We start from the raw sequence: 19033 nt of genomic DNA, 5'->3' as shown, positions 1-19033 counted from the left end.
GCACAAAACACAGGCTATCTTCACCCTCCCCAACTGTTCCCCGTAGCTTGCTACAGGAGTATCACAGACCAAGGACTTAATGTAACATGCGAGGAAAGGGTCCAATGCGGTCAAATCGGGATTTCGCGCCGGCCAAGTGATAGATTCTGCTCTTCCGATCCATCGTCCAAGAAATTGTAGATTGTAATTGTTGGGCCAAACGGAACCACATTCTATCCTGCATCTCTATAGAAACAACAACGTTACATTTTTGGACAACAATTGCTTCAAGGCCAAAATGACTCAACTTCAACTAGAGGTTTATGCCCAAAAATTTTCTTCTTGCAATCTCTTTCATAACCTCCTTAAAGTTTTCACAAACTTTTTAGACCGCCCTTTATGTATTTTTTTAGTAGCTGAGAGCCGAATGAATATTTCTGGGATTCATGAAAATAGTGGAGATTTTAATAATATTCTTAACGAGTGATAAAAATCTTCTAGTCTCAGTTGCTTCAACCACAGTGAGGAAACCATTTATTGATTACACCATTGAAATCTGATTAATTCAACACTCAGTTGAAGTTACATAAAAAATATTAATCGTGAAACACAGTTAAAAGATGAATAGAAGAGTAACACAATACATTCAATTTCACACTTGGTATTCGTAAGCCAGCAGAAGTACCGATTTAGGTGACAAATCAGGAAGCGAACAGGAACAAATGAGGATGCAAAAAATAAGATATGACATTGTTGCTTCTATCACTGTGACTAGAAGAAAAGGCTGCAAAAAGGGCGCACAGAAGTTTCGAACTGAGAAGGCTGAATATTTATCATGTGATTCATCCGTAGCAGTTTTCCTTCGATAAGCCGGCTTAAACAGGACCAAAGCAAAAAAGTAAAAGCTACTTATTCATTGATATCTGGCATTGACATTAGATTCAAGTTTTGAATATCACATGTAGGCTGGTCCAATTCTTTCCTCTGAATGAACACGTTAAAATGGCAAAAGTCTACATAACGGGATTCTTGTTACTAATGCTTCACTGATGCTGTAAATTAGTCGCAGAGCTGACCTTAGCAAATCCGACGTCCTGGGCGATATTTTTAAATACAACCCCCATACCCTCAAGGAAAATCGCCGACGAGGAGAGTCCGTCACCTGACTTCGATTTCCATAAGACCAGTAGTACTGGTTCTTAGTGAGCACTTCTTTTAATTTGCATTTCATATTATGAAGACTATACATCTGTACTGACGGTGACGGCGATTTAATGAGTTGAGTTTACGAGAGCTGGAGGGTGAAAGTGGTTGACGACGACTGGTAGTTATGTTATGAGGAAAGAAAGCATTAATAACTAGGTATAACTTTTAAACCACGCCACAAAGAGGATTTCGTAGCATTAATTAGGAAGTATTACAAGATACAGATTTCAAAATTCGGTTATTTATAGGGTGATGCAATTAGGATCTTTGATTCCGAAAGTGGTAACGTTAATTTAAATAAAACATCCAGCAGTTAACGAGCAGTTGCTGAACCCCATAAACACGATTCAGAGTTAAGAATATTCGTGTTACCTACAACATATCTTCACAATCAACACCACATCTGATTGCTCACATATGTTTCGCCTCAAGAATTATCATCAATTAAATAAAAGAAACACCACTTGCATGTGTATGTGAAATATGTATTACATTTTAAGTTGAAGAATATTGTTATATTGAGATTCAGTATGCGATATGCATTATTGCTCAAACATATAGCTCGTTAAAAAACACAAGCACAAATGCTAAAATAGAATTTATTACTTTACTTTCATCAGCAATAGACATGGTTTCTCTAATTGCCATACTGTACATCTAACATTTAAACTGCATGCACACCTCTAGAATATTAAGATCGTTTAAGCAAAAATCATTTTTCAATATATAAAAAATTCTTTAATGGGGACAGGGTCAAATTTAGAGTGGCCAGGGGTAGTTCGCAGTGAAGAGTTTTTTCCTTCTCACTTGGGCATTGCTCTTGAACGAGCTGCTGGCTATTCTGCGCCTATCGGAAGCCCAAGTACTAGTCTATGCAGATGATATTGTAAATTTTTTTTAATGGAAAATAAAGCAAGAAATACCCAACCACGTCGACCTTAAAATGAAGGGGGAAGATAAAGAATGGAAAAAGTTCTCACTTGCAATCGAAAATATCATAAGGGTGGGCACCCTCTCGTTTTTTTAAATCCAGGCCATGGATCAAAAGAAATGTCATTTTGAAGGTATTCACATTCTCTAAACAACCGTGCTAGAATCTGTTCCTTTATTAAATTTTTTTCATAATTCTTAAATTTTTACGAAACCGAGGTCTAGCTAGCCACTCGATGGTACCTCATCTGCTAATCCATCTATGAGGAAAATTATCGTTACGAAACTATCGAACCGGTTAAACATAATGTAGTAAGGTCCCATTCTGTCGGAAATGTAATAAATTCCCAACATTATGTGTTCATTCTTGTTCGTGCTTTTGTTGATAATTTCACGGAATGGCTCATTTTTTCAAATTAAATTTACATTATAAAAAATACAAAATTTTTGGTACAGTTTAGAGAATCTGAAGATCTTTGAAATGATGCATCACTTGACTCATGTGCCCTACTTAGAAAACGAAGGGCTTGCTATTCTTACGTCACAGTTGATTGAGGGTGACAACTTTTTTCATTCTTTGTCTTTTCCGTCCATTCTAAGGTCGACGTGCCTCCGAATTTTTATCTTGAGTTTACACTTTTAGAAATCTGAAGGATAGTAAATTTTAAAAAATGCACCCGGTGTAATACTTATATGTATACAAGTAAGTATTGTTATATTGTCTCACCTCCCTTCAAGAGGTACTGCATGGGACCTGTGCGAAAAGGAAATCCTGGCAGTCAATACTTGAAAAATGGTTATTATTGTGTTTGCCAAAATTCTTACTCTTTGCCTTCTCCCTCCCTGGAGCATTACAAATTCCCCCTCTTTCACGAACTTACTGGTTCCAAGAAATCAAGTAAATGGAAAGTACTTGCTAAAATTGGCGATTTTCTATAACAAGAGAAAAGAGGACCAGGCTCACGGAAGGCATGGAATATCCTCAACCTCTCTTCCCCCCATTCAAACAAGTGGCGTTATGAGACCCCTCCAAAAAACCAAATTTTTTAAAACACGTTTTGGTCATAGTTGCTGATTGAACATGCCTATTATATCAATATTTTCCATTATTCGGTATTTTGCCATTGTAAAATTGGAAAGTTTCCATGCCTTATATAAATCATATATTACATAACACTGTTGGGCCTTTGTTATTGGATTATGTAGATCTCGCCCATTCATTATTCATGTAAACATATACAGAGAAATTCAAAGAACTCATAAATCGATATAAGCACGTGAAAGTTTTTCTGGAAAATCTTCCTCCTCATTGTTTAGATCACTTAAAAATAATTAATAAGCCCACAACAACTATACTTACCAACGTATTTAAGTGAATCTACTGTATTGCAAAAAATCTAGTTTATAAAGGGGACCATACATGAATGCGATTCTTGTTACTTATTTATATAGTAAAGTGTGTGTTCGCTATTTTAGATCTCTGTATCTGCAGATAACTAATCACATTTTTTAGGAATATTTGGGTCGTAAATAATTAGCAGCGATACAGAATGGTCGATAGCAGCCAGAAGAATTTTTCCTGGGAATAAATTTTGTTTAACGCAGGTAGGCGGGTACATAGGTATGCTTGTTTAAATTGTGCTAAATTAGGTGTATATGGGGACAACGATTTTCAGTTAAATTTACACGGTTTCGATTTTCAGATGTTGCAAATTATGAAAGGTTTAAGCAAATATACGTATATTAATTAAGTATAGAAAGAGTCAAATTGGTGGAGTTGACTATCAATCCCTTGGAGCGCTGTATTAAAAACATTTTAAACGACCATCGAGGTTTATTAATTGATTACAGACGAAGCGATTACATCCAATTTTTTACATAAATTATACAGTGTGTCCGTAATTGCAACGGCGAAAATTTAGCCATATATGATATATCGGAAAATACTACCAGTGCGCTATACGAACTGAATCTGAAAATTGGTTCTTTACCGAATAATCATAGGCCAAAGTGTGATTTGAAAATATCAGATGGTCAGTAACGTTCGTGCTAGAGGGTCACCGGATATTTTTAAAGAAAAATTTGGTACGCCATTGTTTTTTGTGCTCATGTATGAATGAAGAATACACTCAGACCGTAATAGAACAGATCCAATACTCTTAAGAAATAACGTCTTACAATTATAGCCATATTGCATAAACATTAATCTATGGTGTGCTTTACATAAGTGGTAGCTCGTCGTTAGTCTTATGGTTTCCAAGAAGCAGCACTGGCGACAACATCTGACCCATATTGAAAGTTGTTTGGCTTGAATCTTGAATCATCCGTCTTAAATATTTATTATTCCTTCTGTCCCAGTTTGCAAATTACGATGGAGATCACGCGTTTCGCAAAAAGTAAACGTGCTAATTTCAATTCGGTAGCTATAATTCTCGACACACTACGCCTTAATTTATTTGGACGTTAGTGTAAACGAAGCTAGGTAGCTTTAGCCGTGTAGATGAAAAAATAAATGTTTAAATGTTAATTTAATTGTGTCTACGATACCTTATTGCAGATTGTATTAATTCATTATGGCGTTCATACCATTAAAGGCAATTATAGTGTTTTATGCTCTTATTCAAATCTAGAAAGACAATGCCTGAGATAATGATCTCAAATTAATTTTCAAAATAATGTCATAGAGTTGCACGTTACTGCTTAACATTGATATAATTTGGGAAAACAAGGTTTCTTTAAGGTTTTTTTGTGGGCTTTTTACATGCCACAGCTTTCCAGTTAACGAAACTATCAACATGTTAAACACAACACAATAAAAGTCTACTAACGTTAATAATCCAAACATTTTCGAATTTAAATATTGATTTAGCTAATACCACCGCTATCTATGATGACGTCAACCCACGAGACCTTTTCGCGAAGAATGGCGTTGGCTCTCAAAATTCTCAAGAACACTAAAACTCTGTGGCGGAGCCAGCAGCACGACAAGCTGTCATCTGTCAGGCTATGACAGTTCGACATGCCCTAGGGAGATTTTCCGGTTTTCTAGGTGGTTCAAACAGTCGGAGGAATATAAAAAGATACAGTTGATCAACGACGCTCTCTCGGGTTCTCGGCTCTCTTGACTAAACACGGTGGAGCCGAGTTTTTTCCGACCAACTGGTCTCCAGCTCCCACAATCACTCGGTGAACATACTCAATCCTTTCATATTTAGTCACAAGATTTCTTAGTTTATTGTGTACTAATAAAATATACATATTTACAAGTGCCTGACACTACTTGACACTCGAAAGGTAATCTAAGGTCGGATAACGAAAACACTACGACGCCTAAACAGGACAACACTACTAAATGTCAAAGTCTGTTCAATCTTAACCTCGAAATTTGTAAATATAACACAAAAAATTTATGTTAACTTAACTTATTTTAATTATTTCTTAATAATATAAGTAAGGCATAAAACATATTTCAACTTGATTCTGTTCATTTCACTTAATATAGCTTCATCAAAGGACTATGAATGACAACACAGAGGAAAAACACAAGACCATACATGGTTTTCTTGAATTGAACTTTATATTTTGCAATATACAGGTATTTTATATGTTTAACTTTAGGAACACACTGTTTCTTGAAATACAGATTGTTGAAACCCTTTTTTTTAGCAATTTGTACCATGTATGATTAATTAAAATGTTTTGTGAGGTAGCCTTTAACACAATTAAAAAATATTTATTTTCAGAGTCCTTCAACTACAGACAAATAGGAGCATTTTATTTATTGTATGAGATGTACTATAAACAACCAATAAGGTAAGTATTTTGTGTTCTTGTATGGCATTAGAAACTCATGGCTGTGGTGTTTTACTAATCAATCTTTTGATTATACCTCCAACTTACATTACCTGCATAACCAATTTAAATATTGAAGATGATGAAAAAGAAGTCTATTAGCGATGCCTACAATTATTTTACTCAATGTTAGTAGATATAAAACAATCCACTCTATTAAAATTAAAAAAAAGAAAATTATTTAATTTCTTATTTAGTTCAGGACCATGTTGTTTGGAGAGGTTGGTACAAATGCCCTCAAAGTACAGAACACAGTACTAATATTTTTTGCATATAAACAATGATAAATACTTCATTGTTATTTTCCAACAATTATTCTTATCACTTAGCTAACGGATTTTGTAGAAAACACACTAAAATTCGTTTAACATTAGGATAATTTGAAAGCCTGAAGAGTATTATAAAACAAATGGCAACAATGGGCCAATATGACGCAGTCTACATTTATTCGAAAATAAGACACGATGAGGCTTTTGAATATGTTGCAACACCTAAGTCTTTAGGTAGATATTTATTAGACTCGATGTCATAATTGTATCATGTAAAGTTTTTTTCAGTTTTGCCAATTTGGCCTTATACCAACTTTATACAGGATTTTAACATAAAAACGCGTCCTCAGTCGACTTCGCTTACGAAATTTCGGGACATATTTAGTGATAGTACTTTTTTTACGTTAGAAGATACATGCAAGAAGTATGACAAACAGTTAGCAGAGTTTTCCAGGAAAAAGCACAAGTCGCCTTCTTTTCAAGACGCTACCAAATTACCATTAAAAACGTTGTTAATTTTATCAGTTTTCCTTGAGTGGATACCTATTTTTTCAAATCTTATCTAGTCTAAATGAAATTCTTCTTCAGTAAACAAAAATTACAGGATTTAATATAATCTTTCACTTTTGAGAAAAAAAACACATTATGTCTTGAGATATTTTTTTAAAATCCATTAAACAAATATAGATTAATACATATTTCCTAAATGAATACGCACAAGGTGATTTTGCCAAATACAAAAAATATGAAAAATCAAAATTAGAAAATTCAGCCTAAAATCTATGAGAATAATAAAAAATGCATTGAACAGACATTTCTTCTTTTTCATATATACCATATACCAGGTATATTAATTTAATTTAAAGACCATTTTTGATGCATTTCAGTAATACAATAAATCAAAATTTAAAGATAAGACCAGAGTAACTGTAACACTACTATTAAAATGATATCAAAATAATGAATATAATAAATATACGCAGTGTTTTATGGAAATTTATAACAAGTTGTACGCGTGCAATATTTATATCTTTGGACAAACACATACTACAAAATCATCTGTACCTATGGTTTATACTGATAGTAATTAATACTTATCACTATTATTAAACACCTAAATATAAAAGAAAAATATTCACAAAGGCGTTATTTGTCTTCAGTCTATAGTAGTAAAAATGGGTAAACTTATTGCTCAATAAGCAAAATGTGTAGGAAATACCATTTGAACTTGTATTAATTTGAAAATAAAATATAAAATTATCACATTTTCATAGATGAAGTAAATCATTCTAAGCTTAAATGAATGGAAAAAAAAACGCGTGCGACTGCATTAAATAGTAAAATATTAAATAATATTATGTTCTCTAATTCCCAACTCATAACCGGAGTGACGCCTATGCCGAAGGTGCAAACCGTGTAAAAATATTAATATTGAAAACTCAATAAAATAATTGCACGGCGTGTTAAGTTTGCACTCATAATTATTTTATTGAATTCCTTGAAAAAGGACTATTAGTAAAAACGAAATCACAGCCTTAGTTGCAAACTGTTGGGTTAAGACTTCATTTTACTCTACCATTGAGTCCGCTAAATGTAACAGATGATGTCAAGGATTAACACAACTTAGTAGGATTTATTATTTTTTGTTTTTTCAGGAATAAAAGAACATTGCTAAACTTAGAATTAAAGAGATTCAAATCATACAAAAAGAGCTTCAAAATGGTATTTTGTTCGTGGCAAGAAAAAAACGTTTTCAAGTGAAAATTTTCAAATTAGGTCAAAACAAAATGAAAAACGAAAACAACAATTTCGTGGATTACTTTTTGGCTCAAAAATATGAGTGTCTTGTTTGTGGTGCTAAATGAATTTATTATTAGTTGGAAGTATCTACATGATATTTACATGGTGTTTATCACAGACTCTTTATGGAAAAGCATCCACGGATGTCATGCTATTATTCTGTGGGTTGGACCGTATTCTAAGGCGGGTCTCTACGTGATTAAGTCCTATACTTGTTGATGGAATGCAGTTTAATTTTAGTACAAATTTTTAAAAGATCTAGAAACACGTAATTTACATGGAAAGGTTGACTTAGTATTGTTAAGGTCATTGCCCAGATTCATCAATATTATGAGTCAAACAGTATTTCAGATTGTTGCCTCATTTTATTCAATAAAAATAATAGCATGACTATTGGAACTTACATTCAGTCATTTAAAAGATCTTAATGATGGCCAGTTGCAGCTCACTCTTTGCTTTAATAAATTATAATTTACTTTGAATAGGAAAATATACATTTTAATTTATAAACGCTTTAAATGAAAGCTGCAAGACCGCTCTATGAACTTGATACGCCTTTTTTTAACTAGAATTCTCTCAACAAATAATGCATTTTAGTGTTGAGTTCACATATTTTTTTCTTTAATTTAGATTCTTGAATCTTTGTCTACAAATTCGCTCCCGGTGTTGCGGCTCAAATACGTGTTTGATGTCTCTTTCGACTCTGAGAGCTCTGTCTTTAAATCTGTCTCTATCTCTAGCATACATCTCCCAGGGCCCTTTTCTCGCAGCTTGATAAGCATATGACCATTTGATCATAGGATGTATTTCACAGAGCTTGTCTTCTGTTGCAAATTTTACCTGAAATCCTAATTTATATAAAAGGTGGAAAAATATTTCTGTTAGAAGAAATAAATTTAGCATTTAAACGACAACCTGGCATTAGTTTTTCAAAGAAATAAATAAGATAAAAATATACTTGTAAATATATCTATCTGAAAAAAAAAACGTTTTATACAGTTTAAAGTACAGCTTAAAACCCCAAAACAATTCCTATTCTGACTTTCACAAATAGTTAATACAATTGCTTACTGCAAGTTAACTAAAGTACTAGTTTTTATCCTTTCAATTGCATTTTTAATATCTGTGGCAATCAACAAATAATGACGTAATTTTAACAATAATTTGCTATTGGCTTTGTTAAGTGATATTAGAGTTGTTTTCTAGAAATAATCAATTGAGAATGGTGTTCTTATGTCTTGAGCTTATCACATTTTAACTTAACTAAATTATCAAAGGGGCAAACCAAAATGATCCATGTAGCTTAATTAAAATTAATAGAGGCATGTGATATATGCATATAGAATAGTGAAATAATTATTAAATGGGTTCTTTACATCTTATCATTCTTGAGTTTTATTTACTAAGGACAAACATTCATAAGAATAAGCGTTTTGAACCAAATTATTAAATATGGAAGGTAAGATAAGCTTATGGATGATAAGAAGGCCTTTGGTTATTGTCCAGAAACTTTTGGCTTTTTGAAAGAAAAATAGCACATTTTAAATTAAGTATGTATTCAAGTTCAAAAAAAGGAAATTTGGTTTTGACGAGTGATATGGTTGCTAAGATACAAACAGGATAATTCAACAATTTCCTGAAGAAAATTTATACAAATATAGAGATTTAGAGTTGTCTAATGACATAACTAACTTACTGCAAAGTTTGAAGAGCACTATTTTTACTAGAAATATATTTTTTTATATATACTGTACCCCTTGGTAAAACTTCTAGAAGTTTTCTAAAAAGTGGCGTATTTTGGTAACAAATATTACCCTGTGAGAAACTTGATTTCATAAAGAATTGGAAAATAGTTTAAATACTTTAACCTAGAAAAAAACTTATTATAATAGTGAAATTAGCCAAGTTGTTTATTGTTTCCTTAACAAATTGCAACAGTAACTTCTCTTGTGATACAAATTCCTTCATTGAGGACGATAACCTATCTAACATACCCACCTTTTTACTAGTATCTGCTCCTCTACAAAAGTCAACCTCATCAAAGTCACTAATATTCTCAACCTCAGAGTCATCATCATCATCCTCAGCATTTTCATCACCATCCTGTTCAAATACTACAAAACTATCCTCGCTTTCACAAAAAGAAGGTGCTTTCGGTAAATGAGAAGTGCTGCTATCAAAGCCACTATTATCCTCCTTATGATCTTCAATCTCTCCAAAAACAATGAAGGAATCTTCACTGTCTGTTATTGAGTATATTCTAGTTCTGGGTAAAGGCGATGAGGATCTTATCGTTACTAACATTTCTATTCTGTTTTTAGTCAAGCGAACGTCAATGTATGGTATTGGATTGGGTTCCTGTTGTGGCGGAGCCAGCAGCGCGACAAGCTGTGGCGGAGCTGATAGCGGAGCAACTGTCACCTGTCAGGCTTGACAATGTGACGTATCCTAGGGTGACCCTTCGGTTCCCTAGGTACTCCAGAACCTGGTGAAAAATCTTCCCCTAGCACTTCCGGCAGGTCATTGTAGAACATTTTGCCGGAAGGGAAAAAAGAGCCTGGGTTAACCTGCACCTGCGTGGGTCCTTTTATTCTTGGTTTTAATAGCAGGGGATCGGGGAAGACAAAACCAGAGGAAGGTCGTTATTTCTGGGTTCTAGACACGGTAGATAGATTTTTAAGTATCGTGCGAGATATATTGTCTTCTTTCTTCACAATCATATTTGCGAACTAATATTTACAATATATACATATTTACACGAGTGCTTAGTCTATTTTTACAACCTCCGAAAACGCAAGTCGGGTAGTGAAAGCGCCTAATACGCAAGCCTCCGACAAAGCTGTTATCTGCCAGGCTATGACAATTCGACGTGCCCTAGGGAGATCTTCCGGTTTTCTAGGTAGTTCGAACAGCTGGGGAAATATAAAGACACGGTTGATCAACGACGCTCTCTCGGGTTCTCAGCTCTCTTGGCTAAACACGGTGGAACCGGGTTTTTCCCGACCACCTGGTCTTCAGCTCCCATAGTCACTCGGTGGACATCCTCAATCTTTTCATATTTAGTTATAAATTTTTTTAGTTTATTGTGTACTGTTTAAATATACATATTTACATATGCCTAAAAAGTACTCGATATTCCGAAAGTAATCTAAGGTCAGATAGCGAAAACATTACGACGCCTAAACGGGACAACACTCCTAAATGTCAAAGTCTGTTCAATCTAACCTCGAAATTTGAAATTTGTAAATATAACACAAACAATTTATGTTAATTTAATTTATTTTAATTATTTGTTAATAATATAAATAAGACACAAAACATATTTCAATTTGATTCTGTTCATTTCACATAATATAGCTTTGTCAAAGGACTATGAATGACAACACAGAGGAAAAACACAAGACCATACATGGTTTTCGGGAAGAGGCATTTCTCAGCAAATTCTGGAAATCTCTTAACATTGGTCTGCAAGTGGATGTAGAAGATGTACTGAAACAAGTTGAAGATCTGCACAGTCTTAACTACATAGACTTTGCTAAAGTTTGGCAAGCCAAGCAATTTACACTGATATATGCGTAAGTTAGACTTTTGAAACTCTACAAGTACTTTCCTACTTTCACAAAATGTCGATCTTTCAAAAATGTTTCATCAATTGAGTTTATAACTTTCTTGCTTATGCATAAAAAGCATTATTTGTTAATGGATCAAATATACTCTGCATGGAATATACTTTACAAATCATTTTTAAAAACCACACAGTAGGTAGTATTCTGTAATTTACTATTTGCCAACAAACATTTTACTAATAGATAAATCGACTTCAGATCTCACACTGATGTTTGAAATCTTATTTTAATTTTTTTGAAGACTAGTTATTTAAGCCCAACAAATACTTCCTTAGTATATTCCTCAAACAATGTTCTGTCGATTTATATGTAACATATTACATTGTAGTTTTAGCTAATGGAGAATTACCGACACAGAATTAATTAATTGATTTATAACTTTGTATTTTGCAATATACAGGTATTTTATATGTTTAACCTTAGGAAACCACTGTTTTTTGAAATACAGATTGTTGAAACTCTTTTTTTTTTTTAGCAATTTGTACCATGTACGATTAATTAAAATGTTTTGTGAGGTAGCCTTTAACACAATTAAAAAATATTTATTCTCAGAGTCCTTCAACTACAGACAAATAGGAGCATTTTATTTATTGTATGGGATGTACTATAAACAACCAATAAGGTAAGTATTTTGTGTTCTTGTATGCCATTAGAAACTCATGGCTGTGGTGTTTTACTAATCAAACTTTTGATTATACCTCCAACTTACATTACCTGCATAACCACTTTTAATATTGAAGATGATGAAAAAGAAGTCTATTAGCGATGCCTACAATTATTTTACTCAATGTTAGTAGATATAAAACAATCCACTCTATTAAAATTAAAAAAGTTATTTAATTTCTTATTTAGTTCAGGACCATGTTGTTTAGAGGCTGGTACAAATTCCCTCAAAGTACAGAACACAGTACTAATATTTTTTGCATATAAACAATGATAAATACTTCATTGTTATTTTCCAACAATTATTCTTATCACTTAGCTAACGGATTTTGTAGAAAACACACTCAAATTCGTTTAACATTAGGAGAATTTGAAAGCCTGAAGAGTATTATAAAACAAATGGCAACAATGGGCCAATATGACGCAGTCTACATTTATTCGAAAATGAGATGCGATGAGGCTTTTGAATATGTTGCAACACCTAAGTCTTTAGGTAGATATTTATTACACTCGATGTCATAATTGTATCATGTAAAGTTTTTTTCAGTTTTGCCAATCTGGCCTTATACCAACTTTATACAGGATTTTAACATAAAAACGCGTCCTCAGTCGACTTCGCTTACGAAATTTCGGGACATATTTAGTGATAGTACTTTTTTTACGTTAGAAGATACGTGCAAGAAGTATGACAAACAGTTAGCAGAGTTTTCCAGTAAGAACTTTTCATAATACTTAAGTTCAGATGCCCTTTAGACAGGATGCATGGCTATCTTGTTGCTTGCTAAATTACAATAAAAAATGTTCTAATTAAATGATATTTTTAGCACAAAACAAGGGCTTGCAATCGTTTAAATCGAAATTTCTCAATGAAATGACGAATATTTATGAAGCTATATATGGACGAACAATAATTCAGACGGCTCCAACAGGGGAAGATCTACAAGTACAAGCAGAAAGTACAAGCACTCCCAATGATATTCTGACCACCAGGCGGAATATTCGAATGAAAGCCTTACAATTACAAACTAGCCAATATAGAGGAACGAAAGATGTTATAACGTCTTTAAATTTAGAAAAAGATAATTAAAAATACATAAAACAGAAAAAAATGTTTTTTTTTTATAGATATTGTTTGATTATTCCCTCAGTTAAGAAGTATGAAATCTTACAGTTTAGCACCAAAAAGGGGAATTTATAATTGTAGATTAGTCTTCTTGACATGGGGAATGCAGACGTTACTAATCACCAGTGGAACAACGCAGGCGAAGACCATTTTTAAAAAATGTCCGATTATTTCCTTTAATAAAAAAAATATTTTTGAGTTATTTTTACTACGTTTCTTTTTATTATTAAACAATAAATGAGTAATTTTTTTTCTTGTTACCTTTTTGAAATTTAGTGTTAATTTTTTAATACTCCTTATTGAGAACTAAACAACACGCAAAATACGGGACGAATCCGAGAAGCTAGTAAATATTTTGTTTTCATTTATCAGCAGCCTTATTCTAAATGGTGCTAGATTAACAAGTTTTTTAATTCTATAGTTATAATCAATGCCATCAATTAACAAAGAAATGTTAAAGGATTTATTGTTCATCAGATGAAGTACAAGTCGCCTTCTTTTCAAGACGCTACCAAATTACCATTAAAAACGTTGTCAATTTTATCAGTTTTCCTTGAGTGGATACCTATTTTTTCAAATCTTATCTAGTCTAAATGAAATTTTCCTTCAGTAAACAAAAATTTCCGGCTTTAATATAATCTTTCACTTTTGAGAAAAAAAACACGTTATGTCTGGAGATATTTTTTTAAAATCCATTAAACAAATATAGATTAATACATATTTACTAAATGAATACGCACAAGGTGATTTTGTCAAATACAAAAAATATGAAAAATCAAAGTTAGAAAATCCAGCCTAAAATCTATGAGAATAATAAAATATGCATTGAACAGACATTTCTTCTTTTTCATAGATACCATATACCAAGTATATTAATTTAATTTAAAGACCATTCTTGATGCATTTCAGTAATGCAATAAATCGAGATGTAAAAATAGGACCAGAGCAAATGTAACACTACCATTAAAATTATATTAAAATAATGAACATAATAAATATACGCAGTGTTTTATGGAAATTTATAACAAGTTGTACGCGTGCAATATTTATATCTCTAGATAAACATATACTACAAAATCACCTGCACCTATAGTTTATACTGATAATAATGAATACTTATCACTATTATTAAACACCTAAACATAAAAGAAAAATATTCACAAAAGCGTTATTTGTCTTCAGTCTATGATAGTAAAAATGGGTAAACTTTTTGCTCAATAAGCAAAATGTGTAGAAAATACCATTTGAACTTGCACAAATTTGAAATTAAAACATAAAATTATCATATTTTCATAGATGAAGTAAATCATTCCAAGCTTAAATGAACAAAGACAAACAAAACGTGTGCGATTGCGTTAAATAGTAAAATATTAGATAATATTATGTTCTCTAATTCCCAACTCATAATCGGAGCGATGCCTATGCCGAAGTGCAAACTATGTAAAAATATGAATATTGAAAACTCAATAAAATAATTGCACGGCGTGTTAAGTTTGCACTCATAATTATTTTATTGAATTCCTTGAAAAAGGACTATTAGTAAAAACGAAATCACAGCCTTAGTTGCAAACTGTTGGGTTAAGACTTCATTTTACTCTACCATTGCGTCCGCTAAATGTGACAGATGATGTCAAGGCTTAAAACATCTTTGTAGGATTTATTATTTGTTGTTTTTTCAGAAATAAAAGAACATTGCTAAACTTAGAATTAAAGAGATTCAAATCATACAAAAAGAGCTTCAAAAGGGTATTTTGTTCGTGGCAAGAAAAAAACATTTTCAAGTGAAAAATTTCAAATTAGGTCAAAACAAAATGAAAAACGAAAACAACAATTTCGTGGATTACTTTTTGGCTCAAAAAAATGAGTATCTTGTTTGTGGTGCTAAAAGAATTTATTATTAGTTGGAAGTATCTACATGATATTTACATAGTGTTTATCACAGACTCATTATCGAAAAGCACCCACGGATGTCATGCTATTATTTTGTGGGTTGGACCGTATCGGAAGGCGGGTCCCTACGTGACTAAGTCCTGTACTTGCTGGTGGAATGCTGTTTAATTTTACTACAAATTTTTAAAAGATCTAGAAACACGTAATTTACAAGGAAAAGTTGACTCAGTATTGTTAAGGTCATTGTCCAGATTCATCAATATTATGAGTCAAACAGTATTTCAGATTGTTGCCTCATTTTATTCAATAAAAATAATAGCATGACTATTGGAACTTACATTCAGTCATTTAAAAGATCTTAATGATGGCCAATTGCAGCTCATTCTCTGCCTTAATAAATTATAACTTACTTTGAATAGGAAATTATACATTTTAATTTATAAAAGCTTTAAATGAAATCTGCAAACCGCTCTATGAACTTGATACGCCTTTTTTTAACTAGAATTCTCTCAACAAATAATGTGTTTTTTTTTTAGTGTCAAGTTCACATAATTTTTTCTTTAATTTAGATTCTCGAATCTTTGTCTATAAATTCGCTCCCGGTGTTGCGGGTCAAACACGTATTTGATGTCTCTTTCGACTCTGAGGGCTCTGTCTCTAAATCTGCCTCTGTCTCTAGCATACATCTCCCAAGGCCCTTTTCTCGCAGCTTGATAAGCATATGACCATTTGATCATAGGATGTATTTCGCAAAGCTTGTCTTCTGTTGCAAATTTCACCTGAAATACTGATTTATATAAAAGGTGGAAAAATATTTCTGTTAGAAGAAACAAATTTAGCATTTAAAAGACAACCTTGCATTAGTTTTTCAAAGAAATAAATAAGATAAAAATATACTTGTGAATATATCTATCTGAGAAAAAAAATCTTTTATACAGTTTAAAACCCCAAAACAATTCCTATTCTGACTTTCACAAATAGATAATATAATTGCTTACTGCAAGTTAACTAAAGCACTAGTTTTTATCCTTTCAGTTGCATTTTTAATATCTGTGGTAATCAACAAATAATGATGTAACTTTAACAATAATTTGCTATTGGCTTTGTTAAGTGATATTAGAGTTGTTTTCTAGAAATAATTAATTGAGTATGGTGTTCGTTATGCCGTTAGCTTATCACATTCTAACTTAACCAAATTATCAAGTGGTAAACCAAAATGATCCACATAGCTTAATTAAAATATATAGAGGCATGTGATAGATACATATAGAATGGTGAAATAATTATTAAGTGGGTACTTTACATCCTATCAATCTTGAGTTTTGTTTACCAAGGACAAATATTCATAAGAATAAGCATCTTGAAACAAATTATTAAATATAGAAGGTAAGATAAGCTTATGGATGATAAGGAGGCCTTTGGTTATTGTCCAGAAACTTATGGCTTTTTGAGAGAAAAATAGCACATTTTAAATTAAGTATGTATTCAAGTTCAAAAAAAGGAAATTTGGTTTTGACGAGTGAAATGGTTACTAAGATACAAACAAGATAATTCAACAATTTCCTGAAGAAAATTTATACAAATACAGGGTTTTAGAGTTGTCTAATGACATAACTAACTTACTGCAAATTTTGAAGAGAATTATTTTTACTAGAAATATATTTTTTTTATATATACTGTACCCCTTGGTAAAACTTCTAGAAGTTTTCTAAAAAGTGGCGTATTTTGGTAACAAATATTACCCTGTGAGAAACTTGATTTCATAAAGAATTGGAAAATAGTTTAAATACTTTAACCTAGAAAAAAACTTATTATAATAGTGAAATTAGCCAAGTTTTTTATTGTTTCCTTAACAAATTGCAACAGTAACTTCTTTTGTGATATAAATTCCTCCATTGAGGACAATAACCTATCTAACATACCCACCTTTTTACTAGTATCTGCTCCTCTACAAAAGTCAACCTCATCAAAGTCACTAATATTCTCAGCCTCAGAGTCATCATCCCAGCTGCTCTCACTATTGATGCTGCTTTCTCCATCAAAGCTTTCATCATCATCATCATCATCATCCTCAGCATTTTCATTGCCATCCTGCTCAAATACTACGAAGCTATCCTCACTTTCACAAAAAGAAGGTGCTTTCGGTAAATGAGAAGTGCTGCTATCAAAGCCACTATTATCCTCCTTATGATCTTCAGCTTCTCCAAAAACAATGAAAGAATCTTCACTGTCTGTTATTGAGTATTTTCTAGTTCTGGGTAAAGGTGATGAGGATCTTATTGTTACTAGCATTTCTATGCTGTTTTTAGTCAAGGGAATGTCAATGTGTGGTGTCGGAATGGGTTTCTGCGATATAAAGTCATTAAGAATGAGGCTATGAAGTTTTGGACTGAAGGTAGTATCCTGTGAATCATTAGATATGTCTTGGGATTTTTCTGTATACATTCTTTCTGTGATTTCCTGTTGTCTTATGTTTTGCCTGGACATTTTAGACTTCCTTTTAAGCCCTTTTGATTTGTGCATTTCACCAGTATCCATGTGGCACATTTTTTGACTCAAATAAGTATTACTTGTAGATTCTTGCTGTTTTACTCCTTCAGCAGCACAAGGTATGGCCTCAGGACACTTTTCTTTGATTGAGTCGATGATATGGGGTCTCTGACAAGAATTTTTCAAATTGTGATAGTTTGAAGACTCAATTGGCTTCGGTTGTGACTGATACTTGTCAAATTTATTGACAAAATTTTGATTCTTGAAAGATTTAGAGAACATCGTGGGGTCATAGGATAACGTTCCAACTCCAAATTCTCTGTTCTGTTGCGTCTTTATCCTCTTTACAGACAGCAAGGTCGGGTTCTGGGGACCCATCATTGAGGGCCACATTATTTCGGTGGATACGGTTCTTTTAAATGCCACAACAACCTCGCTTGAAACCAGCTGTGAAACACCAAAAGTTTAAATTCGTACTGTGACTTGGTCTCAGGTTGTTGGAACAATGGCCTTGGTTTTGTAAATGCAACTTTTTCTTTACCAGCTGGGATGTGTCGCCACCTGTAAAATCACAAGAAACACTTTGTACTCCGTAATTTGCAGTAGATAATACGATTGCAGTAAAATATGCCATTTTAATAAAATAGTAATAACAAATTTTGTTCAAAACACGATTCGTCTAGGCAGCCATTTTGTAGAGAAATCAAGGAGAAATAATGCGTTTATATATCGTAGTAGGAAAATCGTTGCCATTCGATTATTTTCGGGATTGTCACATGCATTCACTCGGGTTGGCTGATATCCAATAAGCAACCTCCATTTATACGCAATGTTGCCGAGCTCTCAAATTATTAATATACCATATTTAACTGATGAACAAAACCTATTGCAATTCTATCATTTTACGACACACAAATTTCCGCGGACCATCATAATTCTCACATGAACCAGACACACATTAATACTTATTTAAGGGAATCAACAATCATCTCTGAGAGTAATTGGTGATTCAGTTTTTATGGTAAATATGGCAACACTGAAGCGAAACTACTTCCTTTAGTGTTTGTTTCGTTCATTTCACAGGAATTTGCTTGACATCACGCGTGTTTTCTGATTTATGATGAAATTTATTAAATTAGTTTTAAATAGATCTATTTACGTTTGTTTTATAAGAATGGAGAGGGTGGTTCTAATTTGAAATACCC

General features: G+C 32.6%; 3 protein-coding genes across 4 annotated transcripts; 1 reads left to right on the top strand and 2 right to left on the bottom strand.

Moving 5' to 3' along the window:
• The first annotated feature begins 3649 nt into the window (after nt 1–3649).
• On the top strand, nt 3650–13652 carry LOC136342724 (snRNA-activating protein complex subunit 1-like). Its single transcript, XM_066288817.1, has 6 exons — nt 3650–3720; nt 11394–11611; nt 12138–12284; nt 12661–12818; nt 12873–13037; nt 13150–13652. The coding sequence occupies exons 2-6, from the start codon at nt 11409–11411 to the stop codon at nt 13410–13412; spliced, it is 936 nt and encodes a 311-aa protein (XP_066144914.1). The 5' UTR covers nt 3650–3720; nt 11394–11408; the 3' UTR covers nt 13413–13652.
• On the bottom strand, nt 6880–10570 carry LOC136342403 (uncharacterized). Its single transcript, XM_066288161.1, has 3 exons — nt 10495–10570; nt 10035–10435; nt 6880–8876 (listed from the first exon to the last, which is right to left on the bottom strand). Exons 1-3 carry the CDS (start codon nt 10568–10570, stop codon nt 8658–8660), a joined length of 696 nt encoding a protein of 231 aa, XP_066144258.1. The 3' UTR covers nt 6880–8657.
• A 461-nt stretch (nt 13653–14113) lies between the features above and the next one.
• On the bottom strand, nt 14114–18550 carry LOC136342723 (uncharacterized). 2 transcript variants are annotated; one of them, XM_066288814.1, is made up of 2 exons: nt 17265–18549; nt 14114–16117 (listed from the first exon to the last, which is right to left on the bottom strand). In XM_066288814.1, exons 1-2 carry the CDS (start codon nt 18219–18221, stop codon nt 15899–15901), a joined length of 1176 nt encoding a protein of 391 aa, XP_066144911.1. In that variant the 5' UTR covers nt 18222–18549; the 3' UTR covers nt 14114–15898. The 2 variants fall into 2 exon arrangements, with proteins under 2 accessions (XP_066144911.1, XP_066144912.1); XM_066288815.1 differs by having other exon boundaries at nt 15991–16125; nt 17265–18550.
• Between the last annotated feature and the right edge of the window lie 483 nt (nt 18551–19033).

Source organism: Euwallacea fornicatus, chromosome 12 (assembly GCF_040115645.1).
Source record: "Euwallacea fornicatus isolate EFF26 chromosome 12, ASM4011564v1, whole genome shotgun sequence".
Classification (NCBI taxonomy): Eukaryota; Metazoa; Arthropoda; class Insecta; order Coleoptera; family Curculionidae; genus Euwallacea; species Euwallacea fornicatus.
This window is presented reverse-complemented; position numbering and strand designations above follow the sequence as displayed.

What these genes read in the sequence shown, in the direction of transcription:
- LOC136342403 (XM_066288161.1), bottom strand. Translation starts at nt 10,570, where the DNA reads ATGTTCTACAATGACCTGCCGGAAGTGCTAGGGGAAGATTTTTCACCA. An exon ending in AGTACCTAGGGAACCGAAGG is followed by an intron (nt 10,436 to 10,494) that starts GTCACCCTAGGA and finishes CTCCGCTATCAG; the next exon opens with CTCCGCCACAGCTTGTCGCG. An exon ending in GAGCAGATACTAGTAAAAAG is followed by an intron (nt 8,877 to 10,034) that starts GTGGGTATGTTA and finishes TTAGGATTTCAG; the next exon opens with GTAAAATTTGCAACAGAAGA.
- LOC136342723 (XM_066288814.1), bottom strand. Translation starts at nt 18,221, where the DNA reads ATGTGGCCCTCAATGATGGGTCCCCAGAACCCGACCTTGCTGTCTGTA. An exon ending in GAGCAGATACTAGTAAAAAG is followed by an intron (nt 16,118 to 17,264) that starts GTGGGTATGTTA and finishes TCAGTATTTCAG; the next exon opens with GTGAAATTTGCAACAGAAGA.
- LOC136342724 (XM_066288817.1), top strand. Translation starts at nt 11,409, where the DNA reads ATGAATGACAACACAGAGGAAAAACACAAGACCATACATGGTTTTCGG. An exon ending in CAATTTACACTGATATATGC is followed by an intron (nt 11,612 to 12,137) that starts GTAAGTTAGACT and finishes TTTTTTTTTTAG; the next exon opens with CAATTTGTACCATGTACGAT. An exon ending in TGCAACACCTAAGTCTTTAG is followed by an intron (nt 12,819 to 12,872) that starts GTAGATATTTAT and finishes AGTTTTTTTCAG; the next exon opens with TTTTGCCAATCTGGCCTTAT.